Source organism: Beta vulgaris, chromosome 6 (assembly GCF_026745355.1).
Source record: "Beta vulgaris subsp. vulgaris cultivar EL10 chromosome 6, EL10.2, whole genome shotgun sequence".
Lineage (NCBI taxonomy): Eukaryota > Viridiplantae > Streptophyta > Magnoliopsida > Caryophyllales > Amaranthaceae > Beta > Beta vulgaris.
The window spans coordinates 43510262-43531917 of NC_079207.1; the positions used below are offsets into that span (position 1 = coordinate 43510262).

At 39.1% G+C, this 21656-nt stretch overlaps 1 protein-coding gene across 1 annotated transcript; it reads right to left on the reverse strand.

Annotated features, from left to right (window-relative positions):
• Positions 1-5402: 5402 nt before the first annotated feature.
• On the reverse strand, positions 5403-12083 carry LOC130591954 (uncharacterized). Its single transcript, XM_057395971.1, has 2 exons — positions 11361-12083; positions 5403-5548 (listed from the first exon to the last, which is right to left on the reverse strand). The coding sequence occupies exon 1, from the start codon at positions 12077-12079 to the stop codon at positions 11456-11458; it is 624 nt and encodes a 207-aa protein (XP_057251954.1). The 5' UTR covers positions 12080-12083; the 3' UTR covers positions 5403-5548; positions 11361-11455.
• Between the last annotated feature and the right edge of the window lie 9573 nt (positions 12084-21656).

Sequence of the window (21656 nt, forward strand, 5' to 3'; positions counted from 1 at the left end):
CCTACCTTGCATCTAGTATGGAAAAGATTCTCCCTTTGTGCCATGTTAGGTGTGTGATCCACATGTAAGGTGCGCCTAACCACTCCAATAAGCCTTGAATCATCTTCTGCAAAAGCATCCTCTTCTTCATCATCTTCTCCCATGCTTTGCTCCTCTTCAGGGATGAACTCATACTTCTCTTCTTCTTCTTGCAAGGCTAAGTATTCCCTCATGGTAAGGGCTTTCTTGGTAGGACAATTGCTTGCTATGTGTCCTCTTCCTTGACACTTGAAACATTTTCTCAATTCCTCAAACTTCTCCTTAGGCACGACCACTATACTTTAGGTTTTTCCATAGTAGTGTCTTCCTTAGGTGTCATGTTAGGTTTACGGTTTTCGGACCACCTTGTATAGGAAGTAGTAGCTTTTCCTTTTGAATTAGGGTCATACCTAGGTGTGTATGTTCCCTTAGGTTTTTCTTCCTTGTCATGCTCTTCAAACTTCATAGCTAACTTAGTCACATCCTCAAAAGTATGGTAAGAAGAAACTTCAACTCTCTTAGCTATGTTTCTATTCAACCCTTTAATGTACCTTGCTGTTTTGTGCTTCTCTTTCTCCTCTATATCACATATAAGGCCTAGCTTCTCAAACTCCATAGTGTACTCATGTACACTTAGGCTACCTTGGCTTATTGATGTAAGCCTTATGAACTGCCTTTGCTCATAATCATCCAGCAAAAACTTATCTTTAAGCTTCCCCTTCAACTTCTCCCAACTACATAGCTTGGGTTTGTTTTTCTTGGCTATTTCTGCGTGCAATCCTTCAAGCCAAATCCCAGCATATTTCGTGAGCCTTATGGCAGCAACTTTGAACTTCTTTCGATCATCAAGACCCCTATACTCACTTACTTTCTCTAGTTGGCGAATCCACTCCAACAAGTCCTCAGGCTTGCCTTCACTAGTGTAATCCTCAAGCTACAATCCTTTATCATCTGGATAGGCGTTCTTGGGTGGTCTTGAATCACCTTCACCCCCTTCATCTTCCGAATGTATGCCTATATACGACGCACTATTGGGATTGAGTCTCTTGTTGATTATGTCGGCCATAGCATCTAGGCGTGCGTATATCCTCTTGGAATGGTTGCTTGCCTCAGTTTGAGCACGAGCTAACTCACTCATAGCCATAGTTAGCTTGTCCATCTCGGACGCCATAGTTAAGGTGTCTCCAAGTACCTCCTACACCTTTCTTGATCCTAAAGATTGGATCTTGATGCAATCTTGGATGTACAAAGTAGAATCTTGAATGGCCTACCTCTTCTTGAACCTTATCGTGACAATCTTGAAGTGTCAAGATTGGTTCTTGGTAACCAAAGATCAAATCTTGCAATGTTCGAACCTTTCTTTCTTTCTTTCTTGATATGAGAATCCTTTCTATCCTCTCCTCCTTGGAAAACTGATACCACTTGATATGATTACTAAACCAAGAAGTCTAATAATCAAGTATGAATATGAATCTTGAAGATATGAACTGCAAGAACTTCGAACAAACAAGTAAAGAACTCGAACAAGGATATGGATTTATTCAAGAACACTCCTGAACCTTGAATAAAAACTCTAAACACTCTTAAACCACTCCTGGAATTAAGATGTTTAACACTAAGAACTTATCACTCCTGAAAAGTTATTAATGGTTTCAATTGTAAGCAAATAAGCACACAATCAAGAATAAGTTTAAACACAAAAAATCTCTAAGTCTTTATTGAAAGAAAACGCCTCCCTTATATAGGGTACAACTTATGCTATTCTAACTAGGAAAACATAAACTTATCCTACTCCTACTTTACTTTAGACTCCTAATTAGACTCCTAAAGATAATATGTACAAGTCACATGTTTATCTTTTTAAAACATTAAAACATAAAGATAAACATAGCAATCCTAACAGAACTAGGATTCTATGTAGCAAGCAAGGAGTAATCCTAACAGGACTAGGACTCCTCTTCACTCCTTTCCACGCCAACCTCTAGGTCCCATGTTAGCACACAAGCTAAGACTTGGTTCTTGTTTTTGATTTGAAACCCTAAAGTATCCATGATCAAGTCAATAGGCTCATGGTTAACAAGTGCCTTTGCATCCATATCAGCATCAGAAGAAGGACGCAAGAGGACAACGGAGACCAGAGACGCAAGAGGAGATTGCACGAGTTGTATCTGGCAAATCCATCCATTGTGTTGGGAGTTTCTTATGTTTCTCTACTCAACTTTTAATCAATTGATAAACTTGTTAAATTACTATGTCCAGTAATGATTTTCCATTGTAATTCAATTGGATTGATTAGTTATTATGTCTTTCTAAATTTATATGTTATAGGTTAGGGATGCAGTCTTTTATATTTCTATCAATGAATTGAATTTGATGTTTGGGTTTGATTTATTATAATTGCAATTTGATAATCTTGGTTTGTTTTCATGTAATTTATTTGGCCAATTGATTATATGATTAAGATATTGGATTATTAGCGGAAGTCAAATTTCAATATTAGTTCGACGGATTATTAAACGTCAAGTAGTATAATTTTAGGAATAGTTATACACTTGGTGTAATACTCCGTATTTTTGGAGTTATTTCTTTATAAATAAGAAAATATAAAGAATATAATTGAAAGTTTTTTTAGTATTAATTACAAAAAACTAATAATAGAATAATAATAATACAGTTTGAGTAGGTCGTACGAAGAGCCGAAGACGAGTGTTGGTGTGTGTGTTGCTGTGCGAGAAGGCGAGGGCTAGACCTCGAGTGGTTCGAGCGTTGCGCGAGTGTGGTGGTGCGCGGCTAGTCGTCGCGGGACTTCGTTGCCGGTGATTATCACCGACGAGTTTTGCGGTATTAAAAAAAAATCTAATATGTATAGTATATATTATATATTAGTTTTAATATTGTACATTCTGTTTTATATTATTTTAAGTTGTAAGTTGATTAATTTGTAATTTGAGTAAATTATAAATTAATTAAGTTGTATGATTAGTTTAAGTTATTAATCTGATTTAGGTTGTAAATCTAATTTAATGTGTTGTAATTAAGTAAGGTGTGAAGTAAAGAAAGTAGTTTATTGATTTTAGATGGAAAGTTATAATGACCTTTGCTATTCAAACCTGATTTTAGGAGTATTGGACATAAGACTTGAATGGACTTGGTAAAGGTTTGGATTATTAAACTAACTAAAATCAGTTTGGCCCACTAACAGTGACTCTTAAAAGACGCTAAGCTCAATAGAGTACGAAAGAAAAGGAAGTTAATAAACAATGAGATTAGCTATTGTTTATACTTCGAATTACTAAGTCGATATAGTTAGTCACGTATTAGTTGATAATATTATCAAGGACGTAGCAGTGAAGTACTTCCTTAATCGTTTAGGTCCCAATTTCATAAGCAGAACGTTTGCCTAAGACAGCGAAAATTTTCCGTCAGAAGGTACGTACGTGTACCAGTTTAGTTGCAAGTACTAGTATTATGATTAGGTTGTGATTTATTTCATCGGAACCTAGAATCATGATAGGGAACGATTTTGATTGTTGAGATTGTTTGGTAACATGTTTATGATTGGAAATCGATATATGGCATTGTAATGCGTAATTCTATCGTATTATGAATATGAGCATTGGATTTGTATTATTTGATCCATGGTGTAACAAGAGTGTTACAAGAGAAAAGATTTGAGTACTTATCTAAGAAAACATGTTAAACGACTCTATGTTGTTATTGTGGTATGAATGGACAATATTAAGAATGAATTATGGCAATAAAATTGTAGTTGGACTCCCTACAATTGATGAACAATTGGGGGAGTGTGGGACTTACTCTACACTCCTACGCAGGCCTACTGTGACGACAGTAGTCCTTATAAATTTTGATAACTCAAGTAGGCGGAAGGTTCCGTGGGGTATGCATACTAAGGTGATGGATGTGATGTAACACCCCGATAATTCTCTCTTTTCAGAACAACCTTTATAATATAAAAACTTAGAGAATTACCAAAGCATTATGGCCCGTGTGATAAACGTATCGGCTTATTCAGAATTTTGCAGCGGAAAAACAAATGACTAATCTTTAACTTTATTATAAGTAAATAAATAAACAAATGAATAAGTACTTAGAACTCAAACAACCTAAATGAGTCTATTCAACCAAACTTAATAACATATGTTCTTATAAATACAGAAAAATTAAAGTATTCTAGTTACACATTCTCTCCAGATTCCCAATGATGCACATCTGCGAACCTATAATGTCAATGCTATACTGAAACTGCTCACCAAAATGGATCATCATAGGATCAATAAGGCAAAGCCATGATCACACACACAAATAAAGCACGTAATCAGCAAAGTTGAGTACTATATACTAGAATATAAGCATTCATAACATGATACTAATAACAACATGCAGGGATAAATAATAATATAATCATATAACATTCAGCAGATAACTTTTACTGAACTAAACTTTAAACATCTTTTTATTATTCAAATGGAATAGCTATTGGACCTGAGTTGTCCTACCAACAATGCCTTCATTATGAAGACGAAATACGGGAGCTACCACGTATTCCAGACTGACCTGCGATATCGATGAACATTTGAAATAAAAGAGGAATTTGGATCAATCCATCTCCTAGAAAAAGCCATGGCACGCTCACCATAACTCCAACTCCCACTATCCAACTCTAGACGTGCACAAGTCTAAAGTCTACAACTATTCTCGTCACTATAATACTCCGTATTTTTTGAGCTAATTCTTTATAATTACGAAAATATAAAGAATATAATTAATAGATAATTTTAGTATTATTTACAAAATAATAATAATTGGATAATAATATTATGGTTCGGTTTAGTTAATTTTGGAATTTTAAAAGATTAAACCGAGTTTAGTTAGACCTAAATATGCCACACTATAAATAGAGAGAATAAAATAAAAAAATCAGAAAAGAATTTCATAAAACCCTAACTCTCTCTCTTTTCTCTCTCAACGGTCCCTTTTCTCCCTCTCTCCAATTCTCTCTCCTCTCCCTCGTTGTTCTCTCTCTTCTCTATCTTTCTCCCTCGTCGCCTCCTCGGAATCTCGTCTACGGAGACGAGGTTTGTTCTGTGTGGTGTTCGAAGGTGCGAGTGAGGGAGTGCGAGCGTTTGCGATGAGGTTCGTGTTCGAGTGTTGTGCGAGCGTAGCATCGAGGGTTGTGCGAGTGTGCTGTAAGGGCGAGGGTGTAACACCCCCAAAATCCATACACGTCTAAAGCTACGTCGCATCGACTTTGGGAGTGTTACTGCCGCGATGGAACGCAAGGCATAATTAGAAAAAACGGTAACTCAAATTCATTGTCTCAAAACCAAATTGCAGCGGAATAAAAAATGTAATTACAACTCGGGAATCATAGATGACCCCTCTTTATTCAAACTCAAACCATGTAACAATGTTCTATAAAATTCATTAATGATCAAACCAAAAGTTAACTTCAAACTACAGTCTAGCCCCCATATGCTTGATGTCATGCAGCAGCACCAGCTCACCTAGTCTGCTCCCCATTGAAGTATCAATAGTTCATCACAGGACAACAACACTAATAAACACACAGAGTCAGCTATGCTGAGTACGTAATGAACCATTGAAACTATATGAACATAAATGATGCATACATTACAACTGTTATATGAACCTACGTTATCTCACATCCTTTAATCTTTCATTATTTGGCATCGAACGGGCACCGTCATCTTACTAGAATCATACGGGCTACTGAATCCTTAATAGACGACTTGGTCTATTAGATGAAATGCAAATACGGTTTTGTTCCGTCTCACACCATCACCTTAGTATGCATACCCCAAGATCGAACGGAACCTTCCGCCTACTTGAGTTATCAAAATATAAGGACACTACTGTCGTCACAGTAGGCCTGCGTAGGAGTGTAGGACAAGTCCTACACTCCCCCCATTGTTCTATACTTGTAGGGAGTCCACTACAAGTATCGCCATAATCTTCTTTTATTACCAATCATTCTTTTATAACTTTAAGGAGTCATTTACATACTCTCTTAATTACCAAACTCAATCTTATCCCTAGTAACACTCTTGTTACTCTATAGATCAGATTAATAATGCTGATGTTACACTACGATAGAACTTCGCATTTCAATGCAACATATTTCAATGCATCATATTGATTTCACGTTATAACGTCTAACCAGACAATCACAATCAAATGTTCCCTATCATGGTACTAGGTTCCAATAACATGAATTGTAACCTAAACATGATACTAAGCTTTGAAAGTAAACTGGTACGCGTACGTACCTTGTAACGAGAATTTTCGCTGACTTAATAGAACGAGCCGCTTATGAAATTGGGACCTAAATCGTTAAAACAAAGCTTTTAGTGTTACGTCCTTGATAACTCTAACAACTACTACGTACTAAGACCATAACGATCTAACGATTCGAATTGCGCAATAGTTAAAACCTTATTCCAGAACTTTCGTTATAATTCTAATCTAGTGAATTTAACGTCTTTTAGAAGTCAGAATTAGTGAGTAACTAAGTTATTTAGTAACATTAGCCCACTAATTTACCAATCCAAAATGTCATAAGTCCAGCCTGTCTTATGTCCAAAAGTCAAGTCATATGTCCAAAAGGTAAGTCATATGTCCAAGAGCAAGTCATATGTCCAAGAGGTAACTTCCATGTCCAAAGGGTGAGTCATACGTCCACAGTCAGATTTCATGAAACAGGTTACTCTTGAAACAATAATAACTGTAACTAATAATAAGACACACTTTTCCTACTTTCAACTTATTCCAATTACAAACCTAATCAGAATTAATACTTAAAACAGAACAATAACTTAACTAGTTAACAATCTAATAAATTACTAAACACTCTAATTATTAATTATAAATTACAAACCTTTCTTAACTACGAAAACAGTAAATATAAGAATAATTAATAAACTGACATACTAAATTAAGTACAAAATTATACCACTGACTTTCGCCGGCACAAAGATTCCGGCGACGGAACTCCGGTGGCCTCTGCTGTCCAAACTCACACACGCGACCCCGGTTCCTCGCGCACAACCCTCGAACACCGCGACCCCCTCGCAGCACTCGAACCACACACACGCCGCACGAACCCGCGGACGAAAGCCTCGACACACCCGCACAACCTTCGACACGCCGCACCGAAACCTCGCCTTAAATCGCACAAACCTCGAGCCAAACTACGCGCAGCACCAACCCTCGCGCGCTCGAACCACCTCGTCGCTCGCACCAACTCTCGAACCGCACAAAACCTTCGAGCCAACCACGCGCAGCCTTCGTCGGAATGTTTCGCAACGAAGCCAACGAAGAAAGGCAGTGAGAGAAACCCGAGAGAGAGAAGATCTGAGAGAGAGAAGAAGAAATTCGAAAAGAGAGAAGAAGATATGAAAAATCGCTGAGGGAGAGAGTGAAAGGAAGTCGGCTGGGAGAGGAGAAGGAGAAGGTTTAGGGTTTCTGAAATTCCCTTCCTTTTCTTTTATACTCCCTTCAAAAGATAGTCATCCTAGGTCAAGTGAAGATTAGGTTATTCTTTTAAAACTCCGAAAATTCCTAACAAATTCATATTACTAATAATTTATTCCTATTAATTTGTAAATAAATTAAAAATACCTTTTTATTAATTCTTTTATATTTTCTTAATTAATTAGTATTAAAAATACGGAGTATTACAGGCTTCCCCCCTTAAAAGAAGTTTCGTCCCGAAACTTTGAGGTAGCCCGTCTTAACGACGATCTTTTGCACTTCTAAGTCCCAAATTTCACAAGCGTTTTCTAACGTTCACACAATAGATAAGCAGTTTTCACACATAACTAGCATATAACTAACATAATCAACATAATTAACATACTTTAGGGTGAAAGCGCGAAATTCTATCGCATTCTTCCCCCCTTAAAAGAAAAGTTACGTCCCCGTAACTCACGTACCTCTTGGAAAAGCTCAGGGTACTTCAGACGCATTGCATCTTCGGCTTCCCATGTGGCTTCCTCGGTAGTTTGATTTCTCCACAACACCTTGACAATTCTGACGTCCTTATTCCTCGTACTTCGCACTTTGCGGTCTAGGATCTGGACAGGTTTCTCCTCATAGGACAAAGTTTCGTCTATCTCTACGTTTTCAGGTTCAAGGACATGTGACGCATCAGGTACGTATCTCCGGAGTTGGGATACGTGAAACACGTTATGGACCCTTTCTAGTCGTTGGGAAATAATAGCGAAAGCAACTTTCCCTACCCTCGCCAGTATCTCATAGGGCTTATGAACTTAGGGCTTAGCTTCCCCTTTTTCCCGAATCGCATCACTCCTTTCATTGGGGACACCTTAAGCAACACTTTTTCCCCAACTTCGAAATTTTCGTCCCTTCGCTTCTGGTCCGCATAGGATTTTTGCCTGTCCTGTGCAGTCTTAATCTTTTCTTGAATGACTCGCACTTGATCCATCGTCTCTTGAATCATATCAGGTCCTAACACTAACTGTCTCACTGATGTCGTTCCAACACAAAGGGCTACGACACTTTCTCCCGTACAACGCTTCAAATGGTGCCATCTTAATACTAGCATGGTAGCTGTTGTTGTATGAGAATTCTATGAGGTCCAAATGGTCTTCCCATGACCCTTGGTATTCTAAAGCACATGCTCGCAACATGTCCTCTAAGGTCTGAATAGTTCGTTCTGTTTGACCATCGGTAGCTGGGTGAAAGGCTGTACTCATTAATAGCTCACTACCAAATGCTTCCTGGACCTTTTTCCAGAAATTCGACAGGAATCGAGAGTCTCGATCTGATACTATACTTGTGGGTACTCCATGCAATCGAATGACATTTTTCACATAAGCCTTGGCTAAGGCTTCCATACTCCACGTATCTTTCATAGGTATGAACCTTGCTGTCTTGGTTAGTCTATCCACTATCACCCAAATGGTATTATTGCCTCCCCACTCCTAGGTAAGGCGACAACGAAGTCCATGGAATCGAGTCCCATTTCCATGTCGGAATTCTAAGGGTTGAATCTTTCCCTGAGGTCTCTTGTGTTCACTTTTGACTTTCTGGCATGTTAAGCATTTGGAAACAAACTCAGCTACTGCTCTCTTCATACCAGGCCACCAAAACATCTTCTTGAGGTCCTTATACAACTTATCTCCCCCTGGGTGGACAGAATACGTCGTGTTATGACCCTCGCTCATTATCTTTTGTTTCAGCTCTTCACACTTTTGTGGCACGCACCACCTACCCTTATATCGTATGCTCCCATCCTCATGGATCGCAAACCCCTCTGCTTTGCCCTCCTTAAGCTTTGCCTTGACTCGCTCAAGTTTCACATCCCCAGGTTGACTCGCCCTTATCTCTTCTAGGAAGTTAGGTTCGATGGTTAGGGCACTCAGCAATCTTTCTACCTCCCCTTCATGAACAACTTCTATCTGAAGTCTAGAGAATTCCTCACAAAGTTTGTCGGCAACGACTAATGTATTCAGGCTATGGCTAGACTTGCGACTTAACGCATCAGCAACAACGTTGGCTTTACCCTCATGGTATTGGATGTCTAAGTCATAGTCCTTGATGAGCTCTAACCATCTGCGCTGCCTCATGTTGAGGTCTTTCTGGGTGAAGATATATTTAAGGCTTTTGTGATCGGTGAAGATACGGCAGGTTACCCCATAGAGGTAGTGTCTCCAGATTTTGAGTGCAAATACTATGGCGGCCATTCTAGGTCATGTGTTGGGTAATTGACTTCATATGGCTTCAACTGTCGGGACGCATAAGCTATAACTTTCCCGTTTTGCATCAGAACACAACCCAACCCATTTTTGGATGCATCACTATACACATCATATCCTTCGTTCCCATTAGGCAAGGTTAGGACAGGGGCTGAGGTTAATTCTCTTTGAGTGTTTGGAAGGCCTTCTCACTGTCCTCATTCCAGGTAAACCTACAATCCTTCTTCATCAGGTTTGTCATAGGTTTTGCTATTTTGGAGAAGTCTTTCACAAATCTCCTATAGTAACCGGCTAAACCCAAGAAACTTCGTATATCCGTGACATTCTTTGGAGTAGGCCATTCACTCACGGCTTTGATTTTCGCAGGATCGACTGATACACCCTCCTTAGAGATAAAATGACCCAAAAATGACACTCTTTCCAACCAAAATTCACATTTCGAAAACTTTGCATAAAGTTGGTTGTCCCTAAGTGTCTGCAAAATGACCCTCAAATGATCCTCATGTTCCTCCTTGTTCTTAGAATAGATCAGGATATCGTCTATGAACACTACGACGAATTTGTCTAGGTAGGGTCGGAAAATTCTATTCATAAGGTCCATGAAAACTGCAGGTGCATTGGTTAACCCAAAAGGCATAACCGTAAACTCATAGTGGCCATATCTGGTTCGAAAGGCAGTCTTAGGTATATCATGATCAACAATCCTCAACTGATGGTAACCAGACCTTAAGTCAATTTTGGAGAACATCCCCGCACCCTGAAGTTGGTCGAACAAATCATCAATCCTAGGTAATGGATACTTGTTTTTCACAGTGACATTGTTCAACTCCCGGTAGTCTATACATAACCTCAAGCTACCATCCTTCTTTTTCACAAATAGACGGGTGCTCCCCATGGCGACATGCTAGGTCTAATATACCCTTTTCTAGAAGTTCCTCTAACTGGTTCTTTAACTCATTCATTTCTGCCGGAGCCATCCGATACGGGGCTTTCGAAATGGGTCCAGTCCCAGGTACTAGGTCAACGGTGAACTCTACATCTCTCCTTGGAGGCATACCAGGTATTTCCTCAGGAAAGACATCCTGGAATTCTCGGACTATGGGCACATCTTCAGGCCTTAACGGATCATCCTCCACTCTTCTCACTGAACACATAAATAGGGGCCAACCCTTGTCTACGTAGTTCTTAAGTTGTAACGCATTGATAACTTTAATTCCTGGTTCTCGAGGTATCCTCCTATATGACACTCTTTTCCCCGAAGGGTCCTTTAGTTCCACTTTTTGCGCATCGCAATCTATCTTAGCCTGTACTTCCCAAGCCAATCCATCCCCAGAATGATATCTAGGTTTGATAAGTTAAACTCTATCAGATCAGAGGGAAAGTATCCCTCACCTATCTTTAATGGCACTTTTAGGAATCTTTTAGAACAATTAACAGTCTCCCCAGATGGAATGACTATAGGCATAGAAATCGACTCAGACTCGACCAATGTTAAATTTCTAACAGTTGCATGGGCAATAAATGACAAGGATGCTCCAGAATCAAATAAAACTTTAACAGGAGTGGAGTTGATAGAAAATGTACCCGTGACAACGTCTCTACGAGCCTCTTCTTCACTAGCCGTCATCATGTACAGCTTCCCTTTGCCCTTATCTTGGGAACTAGTTGCATTGTTAGCATTAGAGACTTGGTTGCTGGTTGTTGGTAGCGGGCTTGGAATAGTTAGAATTCCCATTGTAATTACCTCCCCCGTTACCATTCCCGTTACCATTTCCGTTTCGGGGCTTGTCCCCATAGTTCCCCTTCCTTTGGCCATTGGGGTTTAGCTTGTTTTTCGAATAGCATTCATAGGCTCTATGCCCCATCTTCCCACATTCCCGGCATTCAACCTTGTTACCCTCACAATCCTTACCAGGATGGTTGTTCGGGCACTTTCTACACCGATATACACGCTCAGGTCTGCGGTTATTGGTGTTATTGTTGCGGTTGTTGTTGTTGGGATTAGGGTTATTATTGGGTCCCTTACCAAAATTTCTCTGAGGGTTTTGATTATTCTGGTTCCCGTTGTGCTTTTTCTCAAACTTTTGACCCTCAGGGTTTGGGTTATCCTTACGTTTCTCGCCCAGCTTACCCCCTTCCTCCCTTTTCCTGATAGCATAAAGGTGGGCAGCTTTGCCAAACACATGGTCCAGAGAGGTGAATGTATCTCCCCCCAGTCTACCCTGCAGGTCAAGGGTAAGTCCCAATTCAAAACGTGAGGCTTTAGCCTCCTCAGTAGGGGCAATCTCTGGGGCAAACCTCATCAGTTCAATAATTTTCGGTAATATTCCTCTACCGACATGGTCCCTTGCTCCAGCATCATAAACTCTTGGGCTTTTTGTTTCTTAAGATACGGAGGGTAGTACTTGTCTCTTAGGGCCTTTTTAAAAGTTTCCCACCCGAAACCCGGTTGGCTGAGAAGGTTGTCCTTAGCCTGGGTCCACCAGAAATGGGCATCCCCCTGCAGATAGTAACTAGCTAAGGGCACTGTTTTCTCGTCAGGACAGGTTAGGGTGAAGAAAAGCTTATCAAATTCCCCAACCCAGTTTTCCAACTCTTCAGGTCCCCCTTTTCCATTTAGTATAGGTGGGTTCCTACGGGCCACTTTTTCAGATAGGTCCCATCCCGGCTGTGACCTTGGGCTAAGTTGGCTGTAATCTGTACTAGGTCACGTATCGATTGCTCGATGTTAAGAGAGGTGTCAGGGGCGCCTCCCGATCGAACCATTCTGCGCTGAAATTAACATAGTAGCTATTTCAGTGACTTACACATAATTTTTGTTTTAACTTATTCAACGAATACACATTTAACATATAAACATATATTGCGAACACCTTTAAGTCTGTACTGACTTGCATTACAATCATCCAAAATAAGATGCCACAATTAACAATAAAAGATAACACATGCACTATTATTGAAAATGGGAATGTAATATTTGTAAAGAATACTATATATATATATATATAAATCAAATAATGTTACTCCCTAATCGGCATGCAAGCCTTATTATCCCTAACATAACAAATGAACAAAAACGATCAAAATAAAACAAAAATCCTAATCCTACATATATGTTCAAAAGAACTATGGGCCAAGACGGTGAGCTTCATCCTCTGATCCAGAATCCTCCATCCCTCCATCAAGGTCAATCTCATCTGCCTCAGGCTCGCCGTCCTCAAAGAATATATCCTCTAGTATGGGTCCTTGGTCTTCCTCGGGGTCTTCTTCCTCGATGGGATCCTCCTCCTCAATGGGATCCTCCTCCTCAATGGGATCCTCCTCCTCAATGGGATCCTCTCCCTGAACAGGATTCTCATCCTCAACAGGGTCTTCATTCTCAGCAGGGTCCTCCCTCAACTGGTATGTCCTCTAGTGGAGGTGGCTCATCATCATCATCCTCCCCATGTAACCCTGGTACAACCTGGACCCCACCCAACACTATAATGAAGGTCCTATTGTTCCTTTCATCATCAGAGACGTAAGTGACTGTCCTAAGATTCTGAAAGTCATCGGCAATAACTCATCCTCAAATGGCTGGTATCTTGGCCTCTTTGCCACAGGTGCTGATGGCGGTTCAGGTATGACCCCTGGGTTCTCAGAATTCCCATCTACGGCCCTATTGCTCGAACTTTCCCCTTCAGATGAAGTAGAAGGGTTTTGACCCCTGGTCTCACGAACCCTCCACTCATTCTCGCAGTATTTAAGGTCAGTGAGGAAGTGCTTTTCGGAAGGGAGGTTCTGGTATCCGTAGGTATGCTTATTCCTATTGAAATACCCTTCTGGAGTCCACATATCCCCATACCTACGATGAACAAATCTATATGGCTCTATATCTGGAACATAACGAAGCATGAAGTGTATCCTAGAGCCCTCAGATCGTAACCACTGTTCCCCTTGCATAATTCTGTAATCCATAGCAGACTTCATTTTAAAGAACCACATATCCCAGTCTTCCCCTACTTGTTTCATCAAAAAGTCCCTACAGCCTATGTCGTGAACCATCTGCGAAAGTAAAAACAAAATAGAATAGTCTAAGTTTTTGTAAAGAGGTAAATGCTCATTTTAACCTTGAAATCCATAAGTGAAATCAAGCTCATTTCGATCAATAAAATGGTTTTTATACTTAAATAAGTTTTGAGTCTAATCAATTTAGACCTATCTTTGTACACTCTCTTAATCTAGTCACATTTGAAGATTTCAAGAACCTTTCACCATTTCAATTACACAGAGAGTACATACAAGTTCGAGATACAAACAAAGTGCAATGATAACATGCCTATGACTTAATGCACATGACATGATCTATATGCTCCTAGCCCATACTACCCGTTTTGAAATCGTTTCGAAAACGTCTTTGAAAATAGGAGCTTCTGGCTCTGAATCCAGTTTTGTAACACCCCCAAAATCCATACACGTCTAAAGCTACGTCGCATCGACTTTGGGAGTGTTACCGCCGCGATGGAACGCAAGGCATAATTAGAAATACGGTAACTCAAATTCATTGTCTCAAAACCAAATTGCAGCGGAATAGAAAATGTAATTACAACTCGGGAATCATAGATGACCCCTCTTTATTCAAACTCAAACCATGTAACAATGTTCTATAAAATTCATTAATGATCAAACCAAAAGTTAACTTCAAACTACAGTCTAGCCCCCATATGCTTGATGTCATGCAGCAGCACCAGCTCACCTAGTCTGCTCCCCATTGAAGTATCAATAGTTCATCACAGGACAACAAACACATAATAACACACAGAGTCAGCTATGCTGAGTACGTAATGAACCATTGAAACTATATGAACATAAATGATGCATACATTACAACTGTTATATGAACCTACGTTATCTCACATCCTTTAATCTTTCATTATTTGGCATCGAACGGGCACCGTCATCTTACTAGAATCATACGGGCTACTGAATCCTTAATAGACACTTGGTCTATTAGATGAAATGCAAATACGGTTTTGTTCCGTCTCACACCCATCACCTTAGTATGCATACCCCCAAGATCGAACGGAACCTTCCGCCTACTTGAGTTATCAAAATATAAGGACACTACTGTCGTCACAGTAGGCCTGCGTAGGAGTGTAGGACAAGTCCTACACTCCCCCCATTGTTCTATACTTGTAGGGAGTCCAACTACAAGTATCGCCATAATCTTCTTTTATTACCAATCATTCTTTTATAACTTTAAGGAGTCATTTACATACTCTCTTAATTACCAAACTCAATCTTATCCCTAGTAACACTCTTGTTACTCTATAGATCAGATTAATAATGCTGATGTTACACTACGATAGAACTTCGCATTTCAATGCAACATATTTCAATGCATCATATTGATTTCACGTTATAACGTCTAACCAAACAATCACAATCAAATGTTCCCTATCATGGTACTAGGTTCCAATAACATGAATGTGAACCTAAACATGATACTAAGCTTTGAAAGTAAACTGGTACGCGTACGTACCTTGTAACGGAGAATTTTCGCTGACTTAATAGAACGAGCCGCTTATGAAATTGGGACCTAAATCGTTAAAACAAAGCTTTAGTGTTACGTCCTTGATAACCTAACAACTACTACGTACTAAGACCATAACGATCTAACGATTCGAATTACGCAATAGTTAAAACCTTATTCCAGAACTTTCGTTATAATTCTAATCTAGTGAATTTAACGTCTTTTAGAAGTCAGAATTAGTGAGTAACTAAGTTATTTAGTAACATTAGTCCACTATTTACCAATCCAAAATGTCATAAGTCCAGCCTGTCTTATGTCCAAAAGTCAAGTCATATGTCCAAAAGGTAAGTCATATGTCCAAGACAAGTCATATGTCCAAGAGGTAATTCCATGTCCAAAGGGTGAGTCATACGTCCCAAGTCAGATTTCATGAAACAGGTTACTCTTGAAACAATAATAACTATAACTAATAATAAGACACACTTTTCCTACTTTCAACTTATTCCAATTACAAACCTAACAGAATTAATACTTAAAACAGAACAATAACTTAACTAGTTAACAATCTAATAAATTACTAAACACTCTAATTATTAATTATAATTACAAACCTTTCTTAACTACGAAAACAGTAAATATAAGAATAATTAATAAACTGACATACTAATTAAGTACAAAATTATACCACTGACTTTCGCCGGCACAAAGATTCCGGCGACGGAACTCCGGTGGCCTCTGCTGTCCAAACTCACACACGCGACCCCGGTTCCTCGCGCACAACCCTCGAACACCGCGACCCCGTCGCAGCACTCGAACCACACACACGCCGCACGAACCCGCGGACGAAAGCCTCGACACACCCGCACAACCTTCGACACGCCCGCACCGAAACCTCGCCTTAAATCGCACAAACCTCGAGCCAAACTACGCGCAGCACCAACCCTCGCGCGCTCGAACCACCTCGTCGCTCGCACCACACTCTCGAACCGCACAAAACCTTCGAGCCAAACCACGCGCAGCCTTCGTCGGAATGTTTCGCAAGAAGCCAACGAAGAAAGGCAGTGAGAGAAACCCGAGAGAGAGAAGATCTGAGAGAGAGAAGAAGAAAATTCGAAAGAGAGAGAAGAAGGGATATGAAAAATCGGCTGAGGAGAGAGAGTGAAAGGGAAGGTCGGCTGGGAGAGGGAGAAGGAGAAGGTTTAGGGTTTCTGAAATTCCCTTCCTTTTCCTTTTATACTCCCTTCAAAAGATAGTCATCCTAGGTCAAGTGAAGATTAGGTTATTCTTTTAAAACTCCGAAAATTCCTAACAAATTCATATTACTAATAATTTATTCCTATTAACTTGTAAATAAATTAAAAATACCTTTTTATTAATTCTTTTATATTTTCTTAATTAGTATTAAAAATACGGAGTATTACAGAGGGTGCGGTGTTCGAAGGCGAGGTCGACTGTATTGTGCGAAACGCCTGCGAGATCGAGGGGTGCCAACGAGCGAATTGGCTGGGCCAGCAATGGTGAGTGCTCGGGTGTGTGCGTGCTGCTGGTGCGATTGTGTGTGCGGTGGTGCGACAGGTTGTGCGAAATGCGAGCGACAAGGGTTAAGTCGGGCGAAGTCGCGTTGTGCGACGAATCCGACTGTGGTGGTGAGAAGCAGCGTCGCTGCTGTGGTGTGCGACTCATGCGAGGGCCGAGATCCGGGGGTGTGGCGTGCGTATGGTGCGCGAGCGAGGGCTGCCGGAATCACGTCGCCGGTGATTTGCGCCGGCGAGTTTAGCGGTATTAAAAACCTAATATGTATATGATATTATATCAGTTTTATTAATGTTATATTCTGTTTTTATAATTGAGTTAAGTTGTAATTAATTAATTTGTAATTCGAGTTAATTAGTAACTAATTAAGGTGCATAATTAGTTTAAACTATTAATCTGATTTATGTTGTGAATCTGGTTTTAGGATTATAACTAAGTAAGGTGGGAAGTAGAGAAATTATATTATTGTTATTAGTTGGAAGTACAATCTTATTATGCGAACCTCATTTTGGACAAAAGACTTGATTGGACATAAGACTTGGTTGGACATAAGACTTGGTTGGACATAAGACTCGAATGAACATATGACTTGATTGGGTTTGGTAAAGGTAGTGGACTATTACACTAACTAAAATCAGTTTGCTCACTAACTTTGACTCCTAAAAGACGAAAAGAAAGGAAGTTCATGAACAATGAGTTTAGCTATCGTTTATATTTTGAATTACTAAGTCGTTATAGTTAGTTACGTATTAGTTGATAATATTATCAAGGACGTAGCAGTAAAGTATTTACTTAATCGTTTAGGTCCCAATTCCATAAGCGGCACGTTCAGTTAATACAACGAAAATTCTCTGTTACAAGGTACGTACGCGTACCAGTTTAGTTGCAAGTACTAGTATCATGATTAGGTTGCGATTTATTCTATTGGAACCTAGAATCATGATAGGGAACATTTTGTTTGTTGAGTTTGTTTGGTAGCATGTTTATGATTGGAAATTGATATGTTGCATTGGAATGCGCAATTCTATCGTATTATGAACATGAGCATTGTATTCATATTAATCTGATCCATAGTGTAATAAGAGTGTTGCAAGAGAAAAGATTTGAGTACTGTAACTAAGAGAACATGTTAAATGATTCTATGTTGTTGTGGTATGAATGTACAGTATTTAAAAATGAACTATGGCAATAAGCTTGTAGTTGGACTCCCTACAAGTGATGAACAATGGGGGGAGTGTGGGACTTATTCTACACTCCTACGCAAGCCTACTGTGACGATAGTAGTGTCCTTATAAATTTTGATAACTCAAGTAGGCGGAAGGTTTCGTACGATCTTTGGGGTATGCATACTACGTGATGGGTGTGAGACGGAACGAAACCGTATTTGTATTTCATCTCAAATACCAAGTTGTCTATTAAGGATTAAGTAGCCCGTATGATTCTAGTAAGATGACGGTTCCCGTTTGCTGCCCACTAAATACAGAGTAAAGGATGTAACGTGTTAGTCTTGGACGAACACTTAAGCAACTACAAGAGGGGGGTGAATTGTAGTTGGAGAGATTTTCAAACTTTTTGCGGAAATAGAAGAATGAATAAGTAAGAAAGAAATAATTGCATGAACTTAGAAAGAAGTAGGAACACAGAAGTTTTACAAGGAAAACTTCCTAGGCCCAATTGGAAGAAAAACCTTGACCACGAGGGATTTTAACTCAATTCTCTTTAATAACTTTTAGGCCAAAAGTCTCTCTTTTGTACAACCTAAACTCAGATCAACTCTGTTCCTCTAGGAACTGGTTCCCTGTCAGCCTGTTCCCCCTGAACAGTTGACTTCTCCCTTGACTTCACTCAAAGCCTTTTCTCTTTCTCTCTTCTCTTTCTCTTTTTCTCTCAAATTGATTACAGACTTAGATTCACTCAACCCAATTTATAATACATCAATTTCTAAGAAGAAGAAAACCGAATGTACTTTCTCTAAGAATATTACATAAAATTCTGAAAGTATTACTAAAAGATCAGTTACAAATGCCTATTTATAGAGACCTAATTTCTCAAGCACTTCTCCACGATTTTCTTCAAAAACTTCTCCATGATCACACGTAGCTTCAGCTACTTCTCCATGATCTTTCTGTTGCAGTTTTACCATTGATAGTTTGTTCAGTTTGGCTTCCACGATCTCAGCCACTTCTCCATGTTCACACGCCTCACAAATAGCTAGGTTGTTGCGGTTCCTAAATTATAGGAACTACCTCAACGTTCACTTTGTAAGCGCCTCCTTAGGTTAGTGTTTTGCGGCTCCTAGATTTTAGGTAACCATAGATGCTGCACAAGCACTTAACTAAAAGCAATATTATGAAATCTTAATATTTTTCATTTGTTACAACCATAATATTAATCGGATAACACAAATAAATTATAAATAACTTTAAACTTGATTAAACACCTAATCAAATCTTCATAAAGTATTTATCATTTTATTTGTGAAACCTAAAGATAATTACACTAATTAAAACTAGAAAAATAAAATAAACGTAACAAAATAAACTAGAGAAATAGATCTAAGGCATAAACAAATTACTTCTAAAAAGAAAACTAAAAACCGAATTAATAAACTAATAAAATATAAACTTTAATTATATGTCACTATCAAAATAGTGAAATAACATAACGTATTGTAGTATCATGCTTAGGATTGTTCGTTATTGCTTTGTTTATGTTTATATGCATTCAATTGTTCATTATGTACTCAGCATAGCTGATTGTGTGTTATTATGTATTTTTTTACCTGTGATGGACCATTGATGCGATAATGGGGAGCAGACTAGGTGTACTGGTGCTGCTGCATGATATCGAGCATACGGGGATAGTCATTAGTATTTGAACCTTAAAGCATTTTAATTATGTACTATAAGATTTACTATGATTTACATAATTGGTTTATGGTTTAAATAAAAGGGGTCGTTGATGATTCCGGAGTTGTAGTTACACTTTAATTTCCGCTGCATTTCAGTTTTCGAGACAATGGTTTGAGTTAACATTTTTCTTATTATGCCTTGCGTTTCATCGCGGCGGTAACACTCCCAAAGTCGATGCGACGTAATCGTAGACGTGTATGGATTTTGGGGGTGTTACAAAACTGGATTCAGAGCCAGAAGCTCCTATTTTCAAAGACGTTTTAAAAGGATTTTAAAATGGGTAGTATGGGATGGAAGCATATAGATTGTGTTATGTGCATTAAGTCATAGGAATGATTTCAATTGTGATTTCGTTTCGTGCCTTGAATTCGTATGTGTTGTTGATTGCTCAATTGAAGTTGTGAAAGATTCTTAAAATCTTCAAATATGAATAAATTAAAAGGATGTACAAGGATAGGTTAGTGTATAGTGGTCCAAAGGACTAAGTTAGCTTTAAGTTGTTATAAAAGATGTTTCCAAAATGGTGTTGAACTAAAACCTTATTTTGCGACAAAACTATTTAATTGCTTGAAACGATCGTTTTATCTCTTAAATACCTATATATATAATATATCTTTTAAAACCTTTAATGTTCCATTTGTGTTTTCTCTATTATTGGTTTTGACGTCTTATTTAAGATGTTTATGTGCAAGTCACTAGAGACTTAATGTTTGTTCGCAACCATAACTGGTTATATGTGCAATTTGATTGTTAGGTGAGTAAAAGATTATGTGTACGTCACTGAAATAGCTATCATGTTATTTTCAGCGCAGAATAGTTCGGACAGGAGGCACCCCTGACACCTCTCTGAATGTCGAGTAATCGATACGTGACCTTGTGCAGCTCACAGCCAACCTAGCCGAAGGTCACAACCGTGATTGGGATTTATCTAAGAAGGTTTCCCGTAGAAACCCACCGATACTGAATGGGAAAGGGGGACCCGAGGAATTAGAGAACTGGGTTGGGGAATTCGATAAACTTTCTTCACCCTATCCTGCCCTGATGAGAAAAATGTGCCCCTTAGCTAGTTACTACCTACAGGGAGATGCCCATTTCTGGTGGACCCAAGCTAAGGACAACCTCCTGAATCAGCCTGGTTTTGGATGGGAAACCTTCAAAAAGGCCTTAAGGGACAAATATTACCCTCCATACCTTAAGAAGCAGAAAGCCCAGGAATTTATGATGTTAGAGCAAGGGACCCTATCTGTTGAGGAGTACTACCGGAAGTTCATTGAGCTGATGAGATTTGCCCCGGAAATTGCCCCTACTGAGGAAGCTAAAGCCTCACGTTTCGAACTAGGACTTACCCTTGACCTGCAAGGAAGACTGGGGGAGATACATTCACCTCTTTAGATCACGTGCTTGGCAAAACTGCTCGTCTTTATGCCATCAGGAAGAGAGAAGAAGGGGGTAAGCAGGGTGAGAAACGGAAAGATAATCCAAACCCCGAGGTCCAGAAGTTTGAAAAGAAGCATAATGGGAACCAAAACCATCAAAACCCTCAAAGGAATTTCGGTAAGGGATCCAATAACGGCAACTCTAACCCCAACAACAATAACCGCAATAACAACACCAATAACCGCATACCTGAGCGTGTGTATATGTAATCCCCCACATTTTTAAAGGATTTTCATAAATATATTAAAGAATTTATGTAATTATATTTAAATCCAAATGAGTTTGGAAAATGATTTGACTTTTAAAAAGGGTTGACTATTTTTAAAAGTCAACTAAAAATATTTTCATAGCTTAATAAAATTGAAAATGTTTTAATTAAGCATGTCTTAATAAAAGTTTAAATATTAAAAGTATTTTGAAAAAGAAGTTTAATGGAATCGAAACTCCTAAAAAGATAAAAAAAAAGGAAAAGAGTCCTGTTGATGA